At 39.3% G+C, this 20581-nt stretch overlaps 1 protein-coding gene and 1 long non-coding RNA gene across 2 annotated transcripts; one reads left to right on the top strand and one right to left on the bottom strand.

The window, feature by feature from the left end:
- The first annotated feature begins 865 nt into the window (after window positions 1-865).
- Window positions 866-12723, top strand: LOC139948754 (CMP-N-acetylneuraminate-beta-galactosamide-alpha-2,3-sialyltransferase 1-like). Its single transcript, XM_071947068.1, has 7 exons — window positions 866-1340; window positions 2705-2867; window positions 4296-4455; window positions 5980-6088; window positions 6831-6940; window positions 8773-8885; window positions 9433-12723. The coding sequence occupies exons 1-7, from the start codon at window positions 993-995 to the stop codon at window positions 9645-9647; spliced, it is 1218 nt and encodes a 405-aa protein (XP_071803169.1). The 5' UTR covers window positions 866-992; the 3' UTR covers window positions 9648-12723.
- A 5195-nt stretch (window positions 12724-17918) lies between these two features.
- LOC139948755 (uncharacterized) lies at window positions 17919-20141 on the bottom strand. Its single transcript, XR_011787475.1, has 3 exons — window positions 19341-20141; window positions 18506-18618; window positions 17919-18057 (listed from the first exon to the last, which is right to left on the bottom strand). It is a non-coding gene; the product is annotated as an uncharacterized lncRNA (long non-coding RNA).
- Between the last annotated feature and the right edge of the window lie 440 nt (window positions 20142-20581).

The raw sequence follows: 20581 nt of genomic DNA, 5'->3' as shown, positions 1-20581 counted from the left end.
TTTATTTTAAACACATGTCTTAACACGGCGAAACGTAAGGAAACAAGGGTGGGTTTTTCCGGTATTTTCTCCCAACTCCGATGACCAATTGAGCCTAAATTTTCATAGGTTTGTTATTTTACATATAAGTTGTGATACACGAAGTGTGGGCCTTGGACAATACTGTTTACCGAAAGTGTCCAATGGCTTTAAAGGCAGTGGACACTATTGGTAATTGTCAAAGACTAGCCTTCACAGTTGGTGTATCTCAACATATGCATAAAATAACAAACATGTGAAAATTTGAGCTCAATCGGTCATCGAAAGTGCGAGATAATAATGAAAGAAAAATAACCCTTGTCACACGAAGTTGTGTGCGTTTCGATGGTTGATTTCGAGACCTCAAGTTCTAAGCTTGAGGTCTCGAAATCAAATTCGTGGAAAATTACTTCTTTCTCGAAACTATGGCACTTCAGAGGGAGCCGTTTATCACAATGTTTTATACCATAAACCTCTCCGCAATACTCGTCACCAAGAAAGGTTTTATGCCAATAATTATTTTGAGTAATTACCAATAGTGTCCACTGCCTTTAACCATTGGTAAAAGAATCACCAGACCCCCGTGTAATAATGCAAGCTAGGGTGACCAACCCCCCCCCCAAATACTCGTTATCCCGTCCATTAATAAAAGGTGGTTGTTTTAGTTTTTCACGATTCGTTCTGAAATGTGTAGGTTTGAAATGTAAACGTATGAAATGCCTTTGTTAGAATAACCTCCCCTATCCAAAGTCCGCCCATTGATTTTATGTCAATTTTATGCTGTTTGCACTGTGGCACCAAAAGGTAAACAAGGAAGTGCTAAAGTCCATCGAAACTGCACATCCATTACAGTATAGTAATCTTATCAATGTGTTTTTTTGAAAGATATTTTATATTCTTTTGATAAAACTGATGTTATTTTCCGACTTGAATCACACCTTCTATAATAAGAAAAAAATAATCATATGTGAGTAATGGCTGTAAGACTGTTCACGGCAAGATTCACCCGATCCGCCGTACTTGGGTTGGTCTCACTGCTCGTATTGTACGGTGTCCTAGCGCTCCTCGCCCAAGTAACCCACGTTGACGTGGAGCTCCGTCGGGTGTTCTCTGGGATCGCATCACGGGGAGGCATCGGCGGTGTTTCCCGGTCGACGGGGTCGCTCCCTGGACCCGCCATTCTTCCTTACAATGAGAAGAACGCTGGGGGTCAGTTGGTGGGGGCGGAACGCGCGGAGAGACCCATCCCTGCTGGAGCACGGAGGGCCAAAGCAGCATTGGTGAAACACCCTTTCATGGAAAATCGCAACTATAAAGAATCGGTGAGTTTGATTTTATGAATCATATTAAAGATAATAATAACATGCAAACATGGACACATGTTTGTGTTTACTTAGATTCTGGGCTTATTGTATCACTCAGTAAATTCCATTATTCTGTATAACATAAAGTGCACAAATCGATTTGATCGTAGTTCTTAACCAAACCAAAATCACCAAGCTCATTGAATTTCGTCTCAAAATGAGTGCTCCTTCCATTGAATCAGCATTAATTTATCCTCGCTTCCATTGGTTTAAGCACTGGATCCGGCTGTTTCCTATACATAAATCTGCTCACCAAGCCAGGTTCCTCAGTAATTTGCTTTAATACTGATATAACATGTTTGTGTTTTACTTAAAGCTATTGTAATATCTTTGTTCTTGTTTATCCTTTAATTTTCAAAATGTTTTAATTTTCCATGTTTGCTGGGGAATATAATTATATGGAAACGTATTGCCGCCACACGCATTAAAGGATTTGGGTACTTTTTGTAACACAAAGCACAATTTTCACAGATTTACACTAAACTTACACCGTTTGAAGATAACGATAGTAGAAAGCTTACCTACAAATATTAGTTGCTGAGGTGCTGTATTTTTGAGAAATGAGTAAAACAATGTCATGAAAATACGTTTTTACATGGTAAAATAATTTTCGTCTCATGATCACTGAGACGAAAATTATTTTATTCATTTCTCAAAAACGACAGCACTTCAGCAAGTAATATTTTCAGGGAAGCTTTTTACTGTCATTATTTTCAACCTGTGTAAGTTTAGTGCAAATCTGTGGACACTGTGTTTTTTTGTCCCACAAAAAGTACATAGACCCTTTAACAAAAAATCTCACCTATCGTGTACGTAATATATCGTGTAATAATAATTCCGCAGTCTTATATAGCAATGAGTTTTGCACTGATCATTTATTAGATTTCTCGTATTACAACAACAAAATTTAACGCCAAATACCAATTAATGTAAAGAAAGGGAGGTGACGTTCAACTTATAATAATAATAATTATAATAATAATAATAGGCTTATATTCTTTATTACATTAAAAATCTCAAAACGCTGTACAGACATTTTTTGCTTGTTAACATTAACATTAAGCTTAAAAAGATAAGCAAAAATACAGCTAGAAATATAATACATTGTTGAACAAAACCGACTCAAATTCAAGCAATGTGTAAAAACAATAGGAGTCGTTGCTACACTATAACACCACAAGTAAAGGCAATACCGAAAAAATGGTTAAAAGGTAGGCCTAATGCCTTTTAAAAAGATATAATCATTTGAAGTTGTGTTTAAACAAAAGCCACAGTTGATATAAAAATTAAAAAAACACATGTTGTTTTGTTTTAAACAATAGACGTGTCCAAAGAGAGTTTCTTCAATAGCACTGTATTCAAAGTGGTTTAAGGAAAGATTCAAGCCAAACATTAAAGTGTTTCTGGACAAAGAGGACTCGGGAAACTTCGACAGCCTGGCGAAGTACGGCCTGCCGTTCGGCTACAAAAAAGAGAGTAAACAACGTAAGTTATGTATCCTCGTCTTACCAGTTTTCACGGTATTATGCCTTTTTCTTTGAATTGGGAAAAAAATAATGATGCCATATATCAACCGATGCCCTAATTATCTTCATTTGTTAATATGAAGTATGCAAACATATATCAAAACTTGATGGACATTGAAATGTTCACACCACACACCGGCCCCTTTTGTTTTGAGTTTTTCCTGTTTTCACGGCAAACGAGAAAGTATGGTTTCCCGGTGAAGCCATACATGGAAGAAACATCTACAGCGACTACAAGTGTTCTTTGAGACTCTGTGTATGACTCTATAGCCAGCAGTTGTCTTAATTTTAGTCAAAATATTTTTTTATTAAATTTTAAAAATTACCATGGTAACTTGCAAAAAATAATAAAAAAATAAAAACAAGTGTGAATAGTTACTGGCTTTCAAATCTGACTTTTTTTTTTTTTTTTTCTTTCTTAGTATTTATAATAAAGCGTATTAATAAACAGTATTAGTTGAATCAGCAAGCTGATGTTTAAATTTCAATATTAATAATAATATTGATATGAGGGTTTAAAAATAAAAATCTCCAAAAATGACATTATGACATAATTTTGTACCTTGTAGAAATGCCTAAAATACCAAACTTTTTGCATTTATAAGTGCAAATAACCAGTGGAGCCTTACGTGTTTCTAAGTTTTGGTCAAGGGAGAGGAGACTCTTTGCTTGGAAAATAAAACCACACAACTTTTATCTAGGGACTGTTTACATCGCGCACAGAGAGGTAAAAGATTTGCCACGATTTTAGGGAAAACAGGACCTCCTACGATACATGATGGCGCTTTGGGTGTGGGCATGTCTACTATTGATTACGGAGGACTTTAACAAACGGGATCAGGGAAAATGACGGATCGAGGACAGTTCTCGGTAGATTTTGTGTACAAAAACAATGGGGGACGTCTGAAAATCATGTCAAATCAATGGGAGAACAAAGAGAAGTACTCGGTATACACCAAAAACAAACACGTGTGATTGGATTGTGTGTGTATTTTACCGTTACATAGTATACGAAGTGTGGACCTGATAAACAAAAGAAGTCTTGGGACACAAAATGGGCTTGGAACACTATGTGGATTTACACACGTCCTCACAGTGTTTGAAGAATAGGGTTTTCATTTGTGTACAGAACAAAGGGATGTCCATCCACTGTAGTCCACAAACATTTCTCTTAAAGACACTGGCCAATTGTCAAAGACCAGTCTTCTCACTTGGTTTATCTCAACATATGCATAAAATAACAAACCTGTGAAAATTTGAGCTCAATCGGTCATCGAAGTTGCGAGATGATAATGGAAGAAAAAACACCCTTGTCACACGATTCGTGTGCTTTTGGATGGTTGATTTCGAGACCTCAAATTCTAAATCTGCATTTTTGCAATAATAGTGTTTCAGAAGATTCTTGGTCATCCTAAGTTCAGCAATTCCTCGGCCCACCCCAACGGGACGAGGAAGCAGTGTCTACGGTGCGCCGTGGTGGGCTGTGGGGGTATCCTTAAAGACTCGGGAGCCGGCCCGGAAATTGACAGCCACGATTATGTATTCAGGTAAAAGCAGTTCTAACTGTCATTCTATGTGAAGGGACAATACTCGATTTTTTCCCTTTCAGCCTGAGATGGGTTGCATTTGGTGTAGTAGAACATCTTTGTCAGGTTCCCTGCACACAGAATGACAGTTCTAACGCTAATTTCATGTCGAGGGACCAGACGTTTGTGTCCCTCCAACCTCGGTTTGGTTGAATTTGGTTTAATGGAACATCTCCGTCAGGTTTTCTGTACAGTCCCACAGCTCTAACTCTCATTTCATGTTAATGGACCAGACTGGGTTGTCCTTTCAGCCTCGGTTAGGAACATGTTTTGTCGGGTTCCCTGCAGGCCTACACAAAGAGTCAATATCAGTTCTAACTCTCATTTCGTGAATGGACCAGACTGGGTTGTTCTTTCAGCTTTGGTTAGGTTTCCTTTTGTGTAATGGAACCTTTTTTTTGTCAGGTTCGCTGTACACAGAGTGACAATAATCAGTTCTAACGCTCGTTTCATGTTACAGTCCACAGTTCTAACTCTCATTCAATGTGGAGGGACCAGACTGTTGTGTCCTTCCAACCTCGCTATGGTTGCATTTGGTTTAATGAAACATCTCCGCCAGGTTCCCTGATACAGTCCACAGGTCTAACTCTCATTCCATGTGAAGGGATCAGACTGTTGTGTCTTTCCAAATTCGCTTTGGTTGCATTTGGTTTAATGTAACATCTCCGTCAGGTTCCCTGATACAATCCACAGTTCTAACTCTCATTCCATGTGAAGGGATCAGACTATTGTGTCCTTCCAACCTCGCTTTGGTTGCATTTGGTTTAATGGAACATCTCCGTCAGGTTCCCTGATACAGTCCACAGTTCTAACTCTCATTCCATGTGAAGGGATCAGACTGTTGTGTCCTTCCAACCTCGCTTTGGTTGCATTTGGTTTAATGGAACAGCTCCGTCAGGTTCCATGACACAGTGCCACAGTTCTAACTCTCATTCCATGTGAAGGGACCTGACTGTTTTCCTTTTAGCCTCGGTTTTGTTACAATTGGTATGGAACATCTTTGTCAAATTACCTGAACACAGAGTGACAATGTCAGTTCTAACGCTCATTTCATGTGAAGGGACCAGACTGCTGAGTCCTTTGGTTGAATTAGGTTTAATTGAACATCTCTGCTAGGTTCACTGTATGTACACACAGTTCTAACTCTCATTTCCTGTGGAGGGACCTGACTGTTTTTCTTTAAGCCTCGGTTTGGTTACAATTGAAAACGAAAGATGCCGCATCATTTGTTATAATTATCTAGATAAGTTGATTGTGATCCTTTTCAATGGGGAACTTATGTGGCAACAGACTTACCATGTATTACTTAAGTGGAACTTTACCTAGTAAGTCTGCTGCCACCTAGCGTTCAAACGTCTCCCACAACATAGACTGGTCCCTTTCTGTGAGTATTGAAATTGAGGAAACCTGAGAAAGATATCACATTCAAACCGAGCGTATAATACTAAGAAATTTGTTTTTCTTCTTTTTTTTCTTCTTTTTAAGACTGAACAGAGCTATCTCGTCAGGACAATTTGAAAAAGACGTGGGGAAGAAAACGAATTTCTATATTTTCTTCCCGGAGTCGATGAGCGTAAGAGACGTTTCTGATAAGGTAATTACTAAGAGAGCAAACTTTTTTTTGGTACATAACCTTCTGCCACATTGGTCATGACCAAAAGGTCTAGTGCACCAGGTTCAAGTTAAGGTGGCTCAAGTCGTAGGTTCGAGTCTCATTCGAAACACTAACTTGTGTCTTTGGGCAAGATGCTTTCCTATACATGTGTATTTGCTTCTCTTTTACCCACAGGTATCAACGGGTACATGAAAGATGTTGAAATATTGTGGTCGAATAAGCCTTATGAGCCCAACGGCAGCCAAGGGCTACAAAGAAAGATTACTGGAATAGTTTTGTGAGTCCTAAGTGACAGTGTGAAGCGCATTGGTACATTGCTGTGAAGATGTGCAATTTATTAACATTTATTATCTTAATAAACATTAAAATAAAAAGAAATACCTGACAATTTTTCCAGTTTAAAAACTAAACTTATTATTTGCCTATGGGGCATTTTCATTTTCGGGTCGCTATCGTCGTTGATTTTGAAGTAGTTTTTTTTTTTGCACGGTGCTTCAATTTCAAACGAAGCCCGCAGCCTATCAGCCGGGATTTGGAAAAGGCCTTACATCAGTTACACACAGCCACGTGTCGGCCCATTGTTTCGTTTTGAAAGAAAAACAGTGTGTCGTTGCACGGATTTCTGAATTTTCAGGTTATTCGTTTCGAAATTGATGAGAGGTATAATTCGATCACATCTTTTTTGGTTGAATCGTCAATTTGTTTCATTTTTGTTTCACAGGATGCAACGTACATCTACACGATGTTCAAAACGTACGACATGAACTACGCGTTCAATATGCTCAACAAAGAAGACACACCTAGATACACGTCGTTCGGAATAGAGCTTTAGTAAGTGCAGTTCAAGTTGTTCGACTTTGGGTGCGTTCGTTTAGCTCCCCTGGGTCTAACCCGGTGTGTGGCGGGTTTTTTCCCCAGGACGAACGTGGGTAATTATCTGCACACGTTCGTCCTGGAAAAAAAAAACCTCCACACACCGGGGTCGACCCAGGGAAGCTAAACGAACACACCCTTTATGAACCTTTTATACGACAGTCAACCCTCGTTATAGGTCTACGTTATAAAGGGGTTATAAAGCTTAAGAAGCCCCATATCTCAATTCTGATTGGTGGCTCGTTGTTCTGCTGTCCTCTAACGTACCTGGTTTTAAGTGGTAATTTGTTGGTAGTCACAGATTTTTTTCCACACGGCGAACTGTGTAAACAAACCTTTTCTGATGGCGTCCTCTTTTGAATCATCCTCCATCAGCCCGTGTTAATTTCCCAATTGGGGGGGGGGGGGGGGGGCACATAATCTACGGGGGACAAACTTTCTTAATACGACACTGGTTCTAGACTGAAAGGAAGCTTAGACTTGACTCAAGTCCCAATCCCGTGCCAATCTCAGAAAACTATTGTTTTGTGATGTTCTGCATCCCCGCCCCCCAACCTGTTTCGCACGCGCGCGGGACCACAATTTTGAAGGCGGCGGGTACATGGATATAGGGACCTCCCGCACGAGAACGTGACTTAAATCTCTGCAGGCCATTTCCGGAATTGTCACATCGAGCAAATCTCATCCAAGCAAACAATTCTTGGAAATACTTTTAAAGACACTGGACACTATTGGTAATTGTCAATGGTTAATTATTATTATTGTTATTATTATTAGGAATTCATTAATAATTTCAAGTATTTGTTTAATGAATGGAAATACCAATGAAAAAAAAAATAAACAATGACAGTATAGTAATTATAACAGTACTAGATAAAATGCTTCAATTTTTTTTCAAAACAGTTGACCAAACTTCGTTGAACAAGTACATCGATTTGAGGAATAAGTCAGCGAACAGACTCCAAAGTGTAGATTCTGGACTACTTTGGCTCGTACATCCTAATACACGAATCTACACTTCCGTACATTCACTCTTAAGGCGCTGGTCACTATTGGTAATTGTCAAATACCAGTCTTCCCACTTGCTGTATCTCACCATATGCATAAGGTTACAAACCTGTGATTTGTATATCTCAATTGGTCGTCGAAGTTGCGAGATAATATTGACCGAAGAAAAAAACACCCTTGTCACACGAGGTTGTTTGCTTTCAGATGCTTGATTTCGAGACCTCAAAATCAAATTCTGAGGTCTCGAAATCAAATTCGTGGAAAATAACTTCTTTCTCGAAAACCACTTCGCTTCAGAGGGAGCCGTTTCTCAAAATGTTTTATATTACCAACCCCTCCCCATTACTCGTTACCAAGTAAGGTTTTATGCTAATAATTATTTTGAGTAATTACCAATAATGTCCGCTGCCTTTAAACATTTTGTTGTATGTGAAGAAATACTTACAGTATTCTCTCACTAAAAGCTCTTTTTCTCAATAGCATGATGTGAACCACTTTTTTATTTTTTGGGGGGCGCGGGATGTTCCTTCTGGAACAAAAAACTTTGGCTGCGTATACAGAAATTTTATAGGCATTATTGAAACGAACACTTCTGTATGTACAAACATGCTAAACAATACATATTCCTTATCTAGACCGAGCAGAATTCTTCAGGGAACCAGTTAAACAACAAAATCAACTGGGCGTTTTGACAGGTTACCTGTTTCAAAACTATTTATTGTGCCAAGCAGCATTTGTGAAAATTGCTAAGAGAGAATATTTGTTCATTTGTTTTCTTTCAGCCACTTAGAAAAACCCAATGTGGATCCAACCAAAGTAAAGATTGTGCATCCTGACTTCTTCCGTTATGTCTTTGCTGAATATTTGAATGCAATATCGTACAGACCAACCACAGGTAGGCCCATAAGACCAATGTTCTACTCATCCTTATAAAATGTGCTTCATCGGGAGTTTCCGTAGTCACTCGGTACTCGGAGCAAATATTGGCATACGCTCTAAATAATATTTTCAGGTGTTCTTTTTTTTATTTAAAATATTTTTGCGACAACATGCACAGCACATTTCAGTGGAGACCGGCTTTTCTTTGCACCTTCTCAGTGTATAAGAGTTGACATTCTCTAGAGTTAGGAGGTTTCCGTAAAATGTTCGGATAAGTCCGTTTGAACTCGCAAAATTTCGGGATAAAGTTCGTTGATGCGCGGATGATTTGCTCATCCATTTCAGTTGCCATGACTGTATTTCTTTCCCGCTGTACCTGCGACAAGTTAACGATCTACAGGTTCGAATGTTCTTCTGATGTTAAGTTCGGAGGTTTCCGGTCTTTCTTGACATACCTCGGGGAAAACTCGTTCTATTTCGGGAAAACTCGTTACACTTCGGGAAAATCCGTTTTACTTCGGGAAAACTCGGTAAATAATCTCCCACGCCTATTTTTTTCACAGGTGCTATGACAGTATTTCTTGCCCTCCATCTCTGTGACGAGGTGACAATCTACGGATTCGGTTACGATCCCCGATTCACCATGCACTACTACGATACGAGCTTCGTGAAGCACACGGACGTCTCGACCGGCTCTCACGACGTGGATAACGAACGCTTTCTCTGGTCAAAACTGCACCAAGAGGGCGTCATTCGACTTTTTAAAAGAGATATATAAACTTTCTGATGGCATTGTTGAGATATGGGGGACCCTATGATGAGTGCACTGGTGTGGTTTGGGTGTATACAGGCAAATTTACTCATATAAAATGGTGTCATAGTGCTGTGTTCACCATTTCAAAATGGCTAAATTTGCAACGTCACAGCTAGAATTGTGGACAAGTCGTTAAATCGGCCCCACGCGCTGAGATAGTGGTCTCGCGAGATCACTGCTCTCGCGCGAACTGATGGCTCCCCGATTTCAACTCCTCATTAACGACTTGTACAAGCTGACAGCGGTACGTATTCATGTATTCAAGTACGAACGCGGTATACCTTCACTGTTGCCGCGGAGACAATCATGCAGACGAGTCCACTTTTATAAGATGGTAGTAATAGTTTCTAATACTGTAAAACTTGAACCGGAGGGCATCTGTGAATCTTTTTTATTTTGATTTAACTACTTTATTAGTTGATTAGGGCCTAACTTACAAAATCATCTTCAAATGCATTACTATAATTATTATCTGTGTAGTATCCGTGAGTTGCCTCATGCAAATAAATAATGCCCACGGTCAATGGTAAAGGTCCAATGCAGTCCTTTAACCCGATGTGTTCTGCTCGGACTGTCTATAACTCAAACTTGCTATAAATAAGTCACTGGACAGTACGTTATGTCAAATAATTACCAATCAAAATGTGTTTTAATCATGAAAGCTGGAAAAGTTGCGACCTAAAAAACAGTTTTGTATTACTTCCAGTCCCAAAATTATTTTTTTGTTTACTGACAAATGTTTTTGTTTAAGTTTTCATCTAAAAAGCGATTTTGAAAACCATGGTCGACATGTGGAAGTTTGATATGTGAGTCTTGTGGACAAGTTTCACAGGGCAATCATAACAATTAATATAAGGGTCAAATAGGGGTATAAAAACACAATGAAATGCAAAAAAGGAACAGTGACTCAAATTGTAGTTTGCCTTATCAAAAAATAAGAAATAAATTTATTGGTAAATCGATCAACAAAAGCAAACAAGTGGTTGAAATAAATAAATTGAATTGAGCAATAAACAATAAAAATACCTTCACACTGATGGATATTGATGGTAGAAACTATAATTAAAGAAAATGTGGAGTGTTTCCCTTGCACCTCCAGGTTGCTATATGAATATAGTGGGTGACCAAGGATTATGCAAAAACTGTTTATTACTAAACACTTTATTACAAACAATTTACTAACTAGGCGGGTGCTAGAAGGGTTACAGCTCGAAAGTCCAAAGGTTCGATGGTCCGAAGGTTTGTTAGTCCCAAGGTTCAATAGTCCGAAGGTTCGATAGTCCGAATTGACAATAAGGTCCGATAGTCCGAATTGACACTAAGGTTCGATCGTCGATTCGGACTATCGGACCTTATTAGGACCAGTGAACATTCGGATCAATGAACCTTCAAACTATCGTATCACATGTACGGATTGATTAAACCTGTTTCATTTTGGGACTAATGAACCCCCTGTTATGGGAAATTTTGTGTGTTCGGACACCGCTAGAAGACCGTAAATATTTTTAATAACAGTGGATAGGGGAAACTAACTTGAACATTTTACACAGGTTTTCTACCTATGTTGCACAACCGCCTAGCCTATATACATTATCAAACCCTCTCAGTCTGTGCTTTGGAATAAATTTCAACTAAAATGAGCAAAATAACTTTTGACAATTGCACAGTATGAATGTCATTCTTACATTTGGAACCATTCAGAATGCACCATCCACATCAGTCAAGAACCTTGGTGCATATTTTGATTGAAATGTCTATGACTGATCAAATAGACCTGCCTTCGATTTCAACAAACTCTTTCCAACTTGTGTTAATCTTACGACTTAGGTTGAGTCCCAGCCTTGCACTGTAACATGCAAACCCTATAATTAACGTTTCGTGAAATCGGCTGCAGCTTTGCAAGTAACTGACGATGCATGACATCATGTGATTCGCAGCCATGTTTCTTTCTCGGTTAGATTGTTGTAATGGGCTGCTTACAGAAATCCCACATGCATATTTTAAAAGAGACTTCAAAGTTTGCAGAACTGGGCTGCTCGTGTTACATTTAGGTTAAATTTCTTTCTAAATCAGGCACCAGAGTAATTTAATGAGTGTCTTGAATTGTATCAGTTTTTGCGTACAAATCTTCACTCCAATGCAGATCCATCTCGGCTAACTTTTCCCATGACTCGTAGTAAGGCAGGAGATCAAACTTTCACAGTTTTGACAGCAGCTAAGGGGTAGGGGTGGAATGAACTTCCTTCCTCCTAAACACGAGTGTTTCCCTTGCACTGTCAGGCTGCCATGTGACCCTGTGGAGAAAAGAAAGAAACAAACAATGTTGACCTGAACTTATGTTGATTGTGTAATACTATCCGCAGTATGATAGTTTAATACTTATTGTCTATGTCATTAGGGAGGTTTAGCATGTTACCCAAGCAAATACGTTAACATGAAAATGTCAGAAAATTGTGGTGTTAAATTCACACATGAAGTTATCGTTTTTCACGTTAGGTACCTCTCTGTGCAGACGTCTTACGTGAGCATGAATTAAGCCCAAAGTGGTGACATCACCTAACAACACAATTTTTAGACCTTCACGTTCACGTGTTTGCTGGTATAACATGCAGCTAATAAAACCTACCTATTATTTACGGGCTAAAGTGAGGTTTGAGGCAACACCATCACAAATAAAGACTCTTATGTAGTTTCAAATCTTATCTAAGTTTTAGTGTTTAAACTTTTTAAACAATTTTTTTTAAATGTTTTGTTATTGTTTTCTAAAAAAACATTAATTATGTTCAATTTTGTTTACCATGGTGGTAGAAACTATCTTCATAATGGTGGAACAATTGAGTTATATGAACAGTAACACATGTTTTTGTTAAATTTTACTTAAAAATAAAACTTGTTCATAAGATTAAGAAGCCTCAAAAACCAAATTACCGGTAACTCCAAGGAGGTAGATTTTTGCAATATATTATTTGTCAACGCAAATTTATTAGTAGTTTATTTATTAGTAGTTTATTTATTAGTAGTTTAAGAAACTAAACAGCAAGCTCACCTGTTCTGATTTTTTGGTGCAAATCATTTGTTTACAAAAGTGTCATTGCCTTGCATCAATACACGCTGTGTGCAGTGTGTGTGTGTTGGCATGCATACTTCTTCCATGCGACCTGTCGTCGACGTGAGCGGATCTCTTGCATGTTGCATGCCTTGAGAAAACTGGCTTTTTGACGGCTGCTTCTATATCTTGTTCTTCAAGTTTATCAACCAAGTCCATGATTGATGACAGACCAAGTTCAGACTAAGTTATTTATTTAATATGCACGTCAAAGTTCCCGATAAAAATCCGTACTCAAAAGTACCATACACACACGACGTCTAGGTAGTGTAGGCATATAAATTCACACGCTGACAGTTTTGTTGATCGTTCATTCATACATGTGACTTCCCGAACCCATCCAACACAGGGTGTACTGTTTGATAGCATATACATGTTGAATATTCATAGTTTAACGACATCGACCAATCAGATGCGTCCGTACGATTTCGGCTGAAGTGCCCATAGGAGGTGCACAAACCGCTGTCAGCTTGTACAAGTCGTTAATGAGGAGTCGAAATCGGGGAGCCATCAGTTCGCGCGAGAGCAGTGATCTCGCGAGACCACTATCTCAGCGCGTGGGGCCGATTTAGGAGTCGAAATCGGGGAGCCATCAGTTCGCGCGAGAGCAGTGATCTCGCGAGACCACTATCTCAGCGCGTGGGGCCGATTTAACGACTTGTCCACAAGTCTACGTCACAGCCCGAGGTTAATTTGCCAACAAAGGAGTGCGTTTTGGCGACCACAACCAGAAGCAGATTGAGCTTTGGTCATCGGTTGAGCGTTTTCGCGTGTTCAAGGTTGAAACGCGGTGTGACGATGCTGTTCAGACCAAACGGTAACCGACTTGTTGACTTGTTTGGGGTCGCCAAAACGCACTCCTGGTCAGAGCCGTATATTGGGAGAGTTGCGACAACTTGCGATAAGAAGCCATTTTGTTCCCAAGAAACGCATGGCCGAACACGGGGTGCCAGACTAGTCTGCCCATTGGGTTGTGCTGCGTTTGGAGACAACATGGCGCCCAGCAACCACGTGACCAAAGAAAAGTGGTCCCTCCTTGTCGCAACTCTCTCAAGACACAGCTCTGCTCCTGGTTAGAGAACTATGTGATGCCATAAAAGCAATGCAGAGACAGATTGGCATAGAGGACACAGCCCTAGCATGGTGCAAATCGTATCTCCACAACAGAACTCAGCATGTATGTATTGGCACTGCGATATCCGACCCTGTTGTTTTGAACTACTCTGTGCCACAGGGGTCGGTACTCGGCCCGCAGTGGTTTACGCTGTACACTTTACCGATTCGCGACATCATCCTCAAATTTAATCTGAATTACCATGTGTACGCAGACGACACTCAGCTATACATCACGTTTAAATCTTCTCAAGAAAACGCCAATGCATCTATTGCAAGACTTGAGAAATGCATCCAAGAGATTCGACGTTGGACACAACAAAACTTCCTGAAGTTAAATGATGATAAGACAGAGTTCCTTTTATTTGGGTCACGTCAACAGTTAACTAAGGTTTCAGTGCCATATATCTCCATCGGTGATGCTCGGATAGCTCCCTCGCTGAAAGCTCGGAACTTAGGGGTTAATTTTGATTCATCGATGACACTTCAGCCACACATCAACAACATTGTTCGTTTATCATCATATCACATCAGGAATATAGGTAAGATTCGCAAGTACTTGGACAAAAGTGCCACTGAAAAGGTCATTCACGCATTTGTTACTTCTCGTCTTGACAACGGCAATGCTCTTCTCTACAGTCTTCCTAACAACCAGATTTCCCGACTTCAACGGCTCCAAAATACTGCTGCCCGCATTGTGACACTGTCTATAAAATCCTGTTCTATCACCCCCATTCTGAAACAACTACACTGGCTCCCTATCTCTCAACGAATCATCTTCAAGCTGATGCTCATTGTCCACAAAGCTCTAAATGGCAAGGCTCCCCACTATATTTCTGAACTGCTTCAAGTTTACACTCCATCAAGGAATCTTCGATCAAGTTCCATGCTTCTCCTCATTGAACCCAAGTCTCGACACTCATGGGGTGACAGGTCTTTTTCTGTAGCCGCGCCACGCATCTGGAACTCTCTACCACTTAATCTTCGATCTTGTCTTTGTACCGCAAAATTCAAGTCTCTTCTCAAAACTTATCTTATGTCACAGGTTTTCAATGACTAATTTTGTTGTGTCTGTTTTTCTTTGTGTTGTGTTTTTGTTTTGTTTTGTTTTGGTTTACTGCGCCTTGAACACCCAGCAGGGTGGATATGTGCGCATTACAAGTCTTATTATTATTTATTATTATTATTATTATTATTAGATTTCAACTTTGTTACACAAATTAATATTCAAATATTGTTGATTTAGTTAGTAACAAAGCAACCAGTTATTGGATGTATATGTGTTTATTGAAAGTTGTTAAAGATGGACTATAACAGATTATTGATATAGCCAATATTACTATTTTTGTACAAGAAATGTAAAATAAGGACTGATATTTTAGTAGTATTCAATAAAACCTTTACCTTCATGCAAAAAAAAACCCAAATTCGCGCGGCGTACTCCGACCCAGAAAACTCAGTTTCGGCAAAAGCCGGTGACCCACGAACCATTCATACACAGTGTGTGACGTCACACCACGTACCGAAGCTCTGTACACAGTGTGTCAGGTCGATCGTGTGCGTGCATTTTACATGTACATTGAATGTGGAATAACATCGGACACTATAGGCTGCATTTTTTTGACACAAAAAAACAGCGAAACTGTCCGATGGCAGCGGGTCTTGGGAAAACCAAAGTATAGATGAGGAAAAGGCATTTCAGGGAGGCACTTCAGAGGAAAGTGAGGGCTCTAGCGATAAGGGGAGCTCACCGGACGAGAGAGAAGCCGAGTACATGTAGTTAACCAGCCCGGGGACGATAATCGTCAGGCCGAAGACGATGAGCCAAACCCTGATGATCGACGGCTAAAGACAGACTGGTAAGGCCACAAAACGTTTCATGAATTATACTGAATGATGCTTCGTTTGATCAGTTTATTTCTGCTCCCAAAAATAGTTGAAGGCTATCCTTGACTAAATTAAAACATGAACGAACATGATGGACAAGGTTTATTGTTTACCTCCATTCACGTTATAATACATGTATGTGAACAACACATGCACTGACTTAGGCAGTAGAAATGTGAGGGGAGGGGTAATTTTTGTCTTGCGTTTTATACTTTGTTGACAAAATTCATACATTATCAATTTAAACTGATATTGTAGATAACCTATGTTGTTGTTTTTCTCCACCAAGTAACTGCGTGGTGGTTGACATATGTGCATCTACACAAATATCTCATGTACATGTATGTAATTGCTACTTTGGATTATGATTGCCTTCTGGCATGGGTATAGTTTTAAAGCAATTCAGGTACACACATGCAATATTAACACTTCACCATGCAAACCACAAATCTGTTGTTAATAATTTTGTATGAATTCTTTTGTTTTGTTTTACAGAAAACACTGCAATGATGATTATCAGCAAGTGGTGAGCTTAGGACTATCTTGTCCGTTCAACCGCTGCCACTGACATCATGTTTGATGGCAGCAACACGAAGGACGTTTCCAAACCCTCGTGTACAGTACAGTGGAAGGATTTTCGTATCCACCAACGGAATAGGCAGCTTTGCTTTGGTTTATTTGTCTTCAGTCGTAACAATTTTCAAAGTTATGATCCGGAGGGAGTGAGAAATAATTTGATAAGCCATAATAATTTACGTATAAATGTACATGTATATTATTTCATTTTGTTTCTTTCAGATGGGTGGGTGGTTCAAATTGATTAATTTAACTTGAACCACCCACCCCTCTGAAAGACACAAAATGTAAATTACTATGGCTTATAAAATTAGGTGTGTGGTTCAAATTGATTAATTTAGCACTTATGTGCAATAAACTTGTCCCCTGTTGTCAACAATACACTATGATTAACATGGTAACAACATTCAACTTGGTTAGCAGAAATATAAAAACAAAACAAAAAACAGAAGCCATGTACACCTCCATAATAACGACAACACTAAAACTGTATGTATTTGCAAACGACAATAGTTTATTTTTGAGTTTAAAATATCAAAATTGAAAAAAGGTTGCCTAGTGATTGCGAAATCATCTGAACATTCCGTCATCAAAAAAAGTTAACTATACAACCCTGTCAACGCCCCTCCCCCCCCAAAAAAGAAAACCTAAGCCATGTTATGTACCTAGTTAGCTGTGGTTCTCTTTGTTAATTGTAAATTAAGTTGTACATTAAAAGAATATAATAAAATCATTGTGTACAGACCATGTCATTCTGTTTTTAAACAAAGTTGATTGTACTACCCTGGTTACCCCCCCCCCAAAAAAAAAAAAAAATATATATAAAAAATGAAATAAAAACCCACATCAATGTGTACAAGCTAGGGCCCAATTTCATGGATCTGCTTACTGTAAACAAAGAATCGACACTTGCGGAAGCAGGAAATTCTGTGCTTACGTCAAGCGTGTTTCACAGGTTACCAGCAAATTTTGGCTTTTGCAGATCATGGGTGCATACTTGGTTTATACCAGGCATTTTACGCTTACAAAGTATTAAGCGCAGAAATTTAGCCTTTGGACGTAAGCAGAGAACCGTGACCATAGCGCACATTTTGGTGGTGAACAGATCCATGAAATTGGGCACAGGTCATTCTTTCTTTAAACAAAGTTGATTCTACTACCATGGACCCCCCCCCTACCAAAAATAAGCACCAAAAAAATCAATGTGTACAGGCTAGCTAGCTAGGGCCCAGTTTCATGGATCTATATACTGTAAACAAAGAATCGGCACTTGCGAAAGCAGGGAATTCTGTGCTTACATCAAGCGCGTTTCACAGGCTACCAGCGAATTTTGGCTTTTGCCGGTCATGGGTGCATAGTTGGTTTATACCAGGCATTCTACGCTTACAAAGTAAGCTCAGAAATTTAGCGTTTGGACGTAAGCAGAGAACGGTGATCATAAGCGCAGAATTTGGTGATGAACAGATCCATGAAACTGGACTAAGGTCATTCTTTCTTCAAACAAAGTTGAACCCACTATCTTTGAACCCCCACCCCCCCCCCCAAAAAAAAAGCTGTTGCATCCTTTTCCGGCTGGTGAAGGTTGATGTCAATGACACGGGGATTACACATCAGCTGCGGATGGAGTTGTTTTCATGTCTTGTCACCCTGCTGACAATGAACAAGTGCATTGTGCATGCATTCTATGCGTATCTGTTTAATGAAAAATAAAAAACAAAACCAAATAATCGTTATGTGGGATTTCTTGAAAATTTACAAGGCAGAAATACAATCTCGGAAGGTTTGACGTAACACCATGTACTGACAATCTCTCTTTGAGTTGGCGTAGTTTTGAAAAGAACCTTACAGGAGTTAACGCAAAACCAGTACAACAGGAGTCCACATGCAACAAAACCAAGGGGGCAGGTTTTCTTTATGTCTGATAGAAAACATGACCTCCAACCACCCCCCTCCCCCAGATCTACACCTAGTACAAAACTGTTCAGGTACAGATCGGGGTGGGGGGGGGTTCTTGCGATTCAACACCCCATCCCCTCCCCCCCTTCCACCGTGAACAGTTTTCAAAGGGGCAGCTGAAAAACTAAAAATGAAGAAATCATCTGATCCTCTGAAAATTTGCATGCATAGGCCTACTACTTACCTAAAGTGCTATTGAGAATCTTAGGTCTTTATTTCTAGTTCTGGCTAGCATGTCTTCGTACTGCATTGTCTTCGTCCTGCATTCTCATTGTAGTGTAGAGCTGCGAGTTACTTCTATACAAAAAATTATAAAAACAAAAAATAAATAAATAAATAAAAAAACTAGTGCTGAAAAAGAACTGGCCTTATTTTACAAATGCAAATATAGTAAACACTCCATAATTAACCGTGCCAAGCCAATAAACACAGCTATAGGAAAACTTCAGACTAAACTTCTCTGGAATTGGTAATTCCTGAATTAGGAGAGAAAAATTCTGAATGACCATGGATGGGCAATTATATGGATGGGAGTTTGAACATGTTTTTGAGCTGTGCCTTAAAAAAAAAAGCGAACAATTCTTAGGCAGCTTTGGCAAAAACAATGTCCAGCAATCCAGTATAGACCAATATAAATACATGTCAGCGAGGCCAATAAACTGTTAACTGTAACAATCAACCTTTTAAATGGATTAATATAGTGTTCACACATGGTTGAGCATGAACATGCCAGAAAGTGTAAACCAGGGCATAAACATGCCTAAAGCACTTGGGTGGCTACATGGATTCATCACTCAACAGAGTCAATACACTATGTAGCTATTTTATGGTAGTCGGGTCAGATTCAGAGCATGCACATCGTGTCATTTGACAACAAGATGGTTGTTCCTTGCATGAAAAGGGTAGAGATTGTTTACTATTTTTCTGATTACAATTACATGTACATGTATTGGGCCTGAATTAATAATGGAGATAGTTTCTCAGTAGTAGATTTTTAAAAATTATTAACAAGTACTTACCAGGCTTTTCTCCCTCTCTTTTATGTAATGCCTTGATTCTTTTGCTGTTCCACGGCCACTTGCGACCAGGGCCACGGCAGAGGGACCCCGCCGACGTCGTAGCATGCACAAGCAGCACTGGCTGGGGCCTGGTGGTAGAATATCCCCCTGAATTCTCTCGATGCTTAGAGGTTTAAATTTCGGAATCGATCCAGGCTTCTTACACAAACTTTGAAACTTCTAGTGCATCCACAAACAACCAAATAGTCGGCAGTATTTATAGCTGATACATTAGAAACAAAAAGCTTCGTAGCACACACGCACGCCTATAGTGTGGATGAAAACGCATACACAAAACACGGAGTAACATGGCGTAACCTTTGTTCACTCTCGTTGCTTCATGGGTATGACATCACCATTTTTTGACCGCGTTCATGACGTCCGCTGGTTTACAAATCCGCTTGGATTTCAGTGTTGGTTTAATAGCCGGGAACCAGTACAGGGCGGGAAATTTCAAAATCGAAGAATCGAGGTCAAATTTTTTCGGTAAATTGTAGCAAAATTATTTGGAGAAAAACATGACCACAATAATGAATTGATAGCTGAACACAACATAAACAAGTTCTGATAGTGATTTTAATGTAGGAGTACCGTTATAGTCCATCTTTAACATGTTGAATTTAGTGACGTCATGGTTAAAACATGATTGCTCGTTTCCTAACGGTCGTCAGCCGCCCATGCCAATGCGGTTGGTTAAAGGGTCTATGTACTTATTGTAGGACAAAAAACCACAATGTCCACAGATTTACACTAAACTTACACAGTTTGAAGATAATGATAGTAGAAAGCTTCCCTGAAAATATTACGTGCTGAGGTGCTGTAGTTTTGGGGAAATGAGTAAAACAATGTCATGAAAATAATGTTCGTCTCATAAGACAAAACTTATGAGCATGTAAAAACGTATTTTCATGACATTGTTTTACTCATTTCTCAAAAACTACAGCACCTCAGTAAGTAAGATGTGCAGGGAAGCTTTCCACTATCATTATCTTCAAACCCTATAAGTTTAATGTAAATCTATGACAATTTGAAAAAGTACCCATTCCTTTAAAGGTCTATAAGGAGATGTAGGCCTATATTTCAGACTTTCGCGTGACAACAGACCTTCCACTGTTACTGTTAATGATGGTTCATGATAAAACTTAAATAATCTTTTCTAAAACACATTGGATTGCTAATATGTATGTATGGATATTTTTTGC

The sequence above is a fragment of the Asterias amurensis genome, chromosome 16 (assembly GCF_032118995.1).
Source record: "Asterias amurensis chromosome 16, ASM3211899v1".
Classification (NCBI taxonomy): Eukaryota; Metazoa; Echinodermata; class Asteroidea; order Forcipulatida; family Asteriidae; genus Asterias; species Asterias amurensis.
The sequence above is the reverse complement of the archived record's forward strand: the minus strand, read 5'-3'. Positions and strand labels throughout refer to the sequence as shown.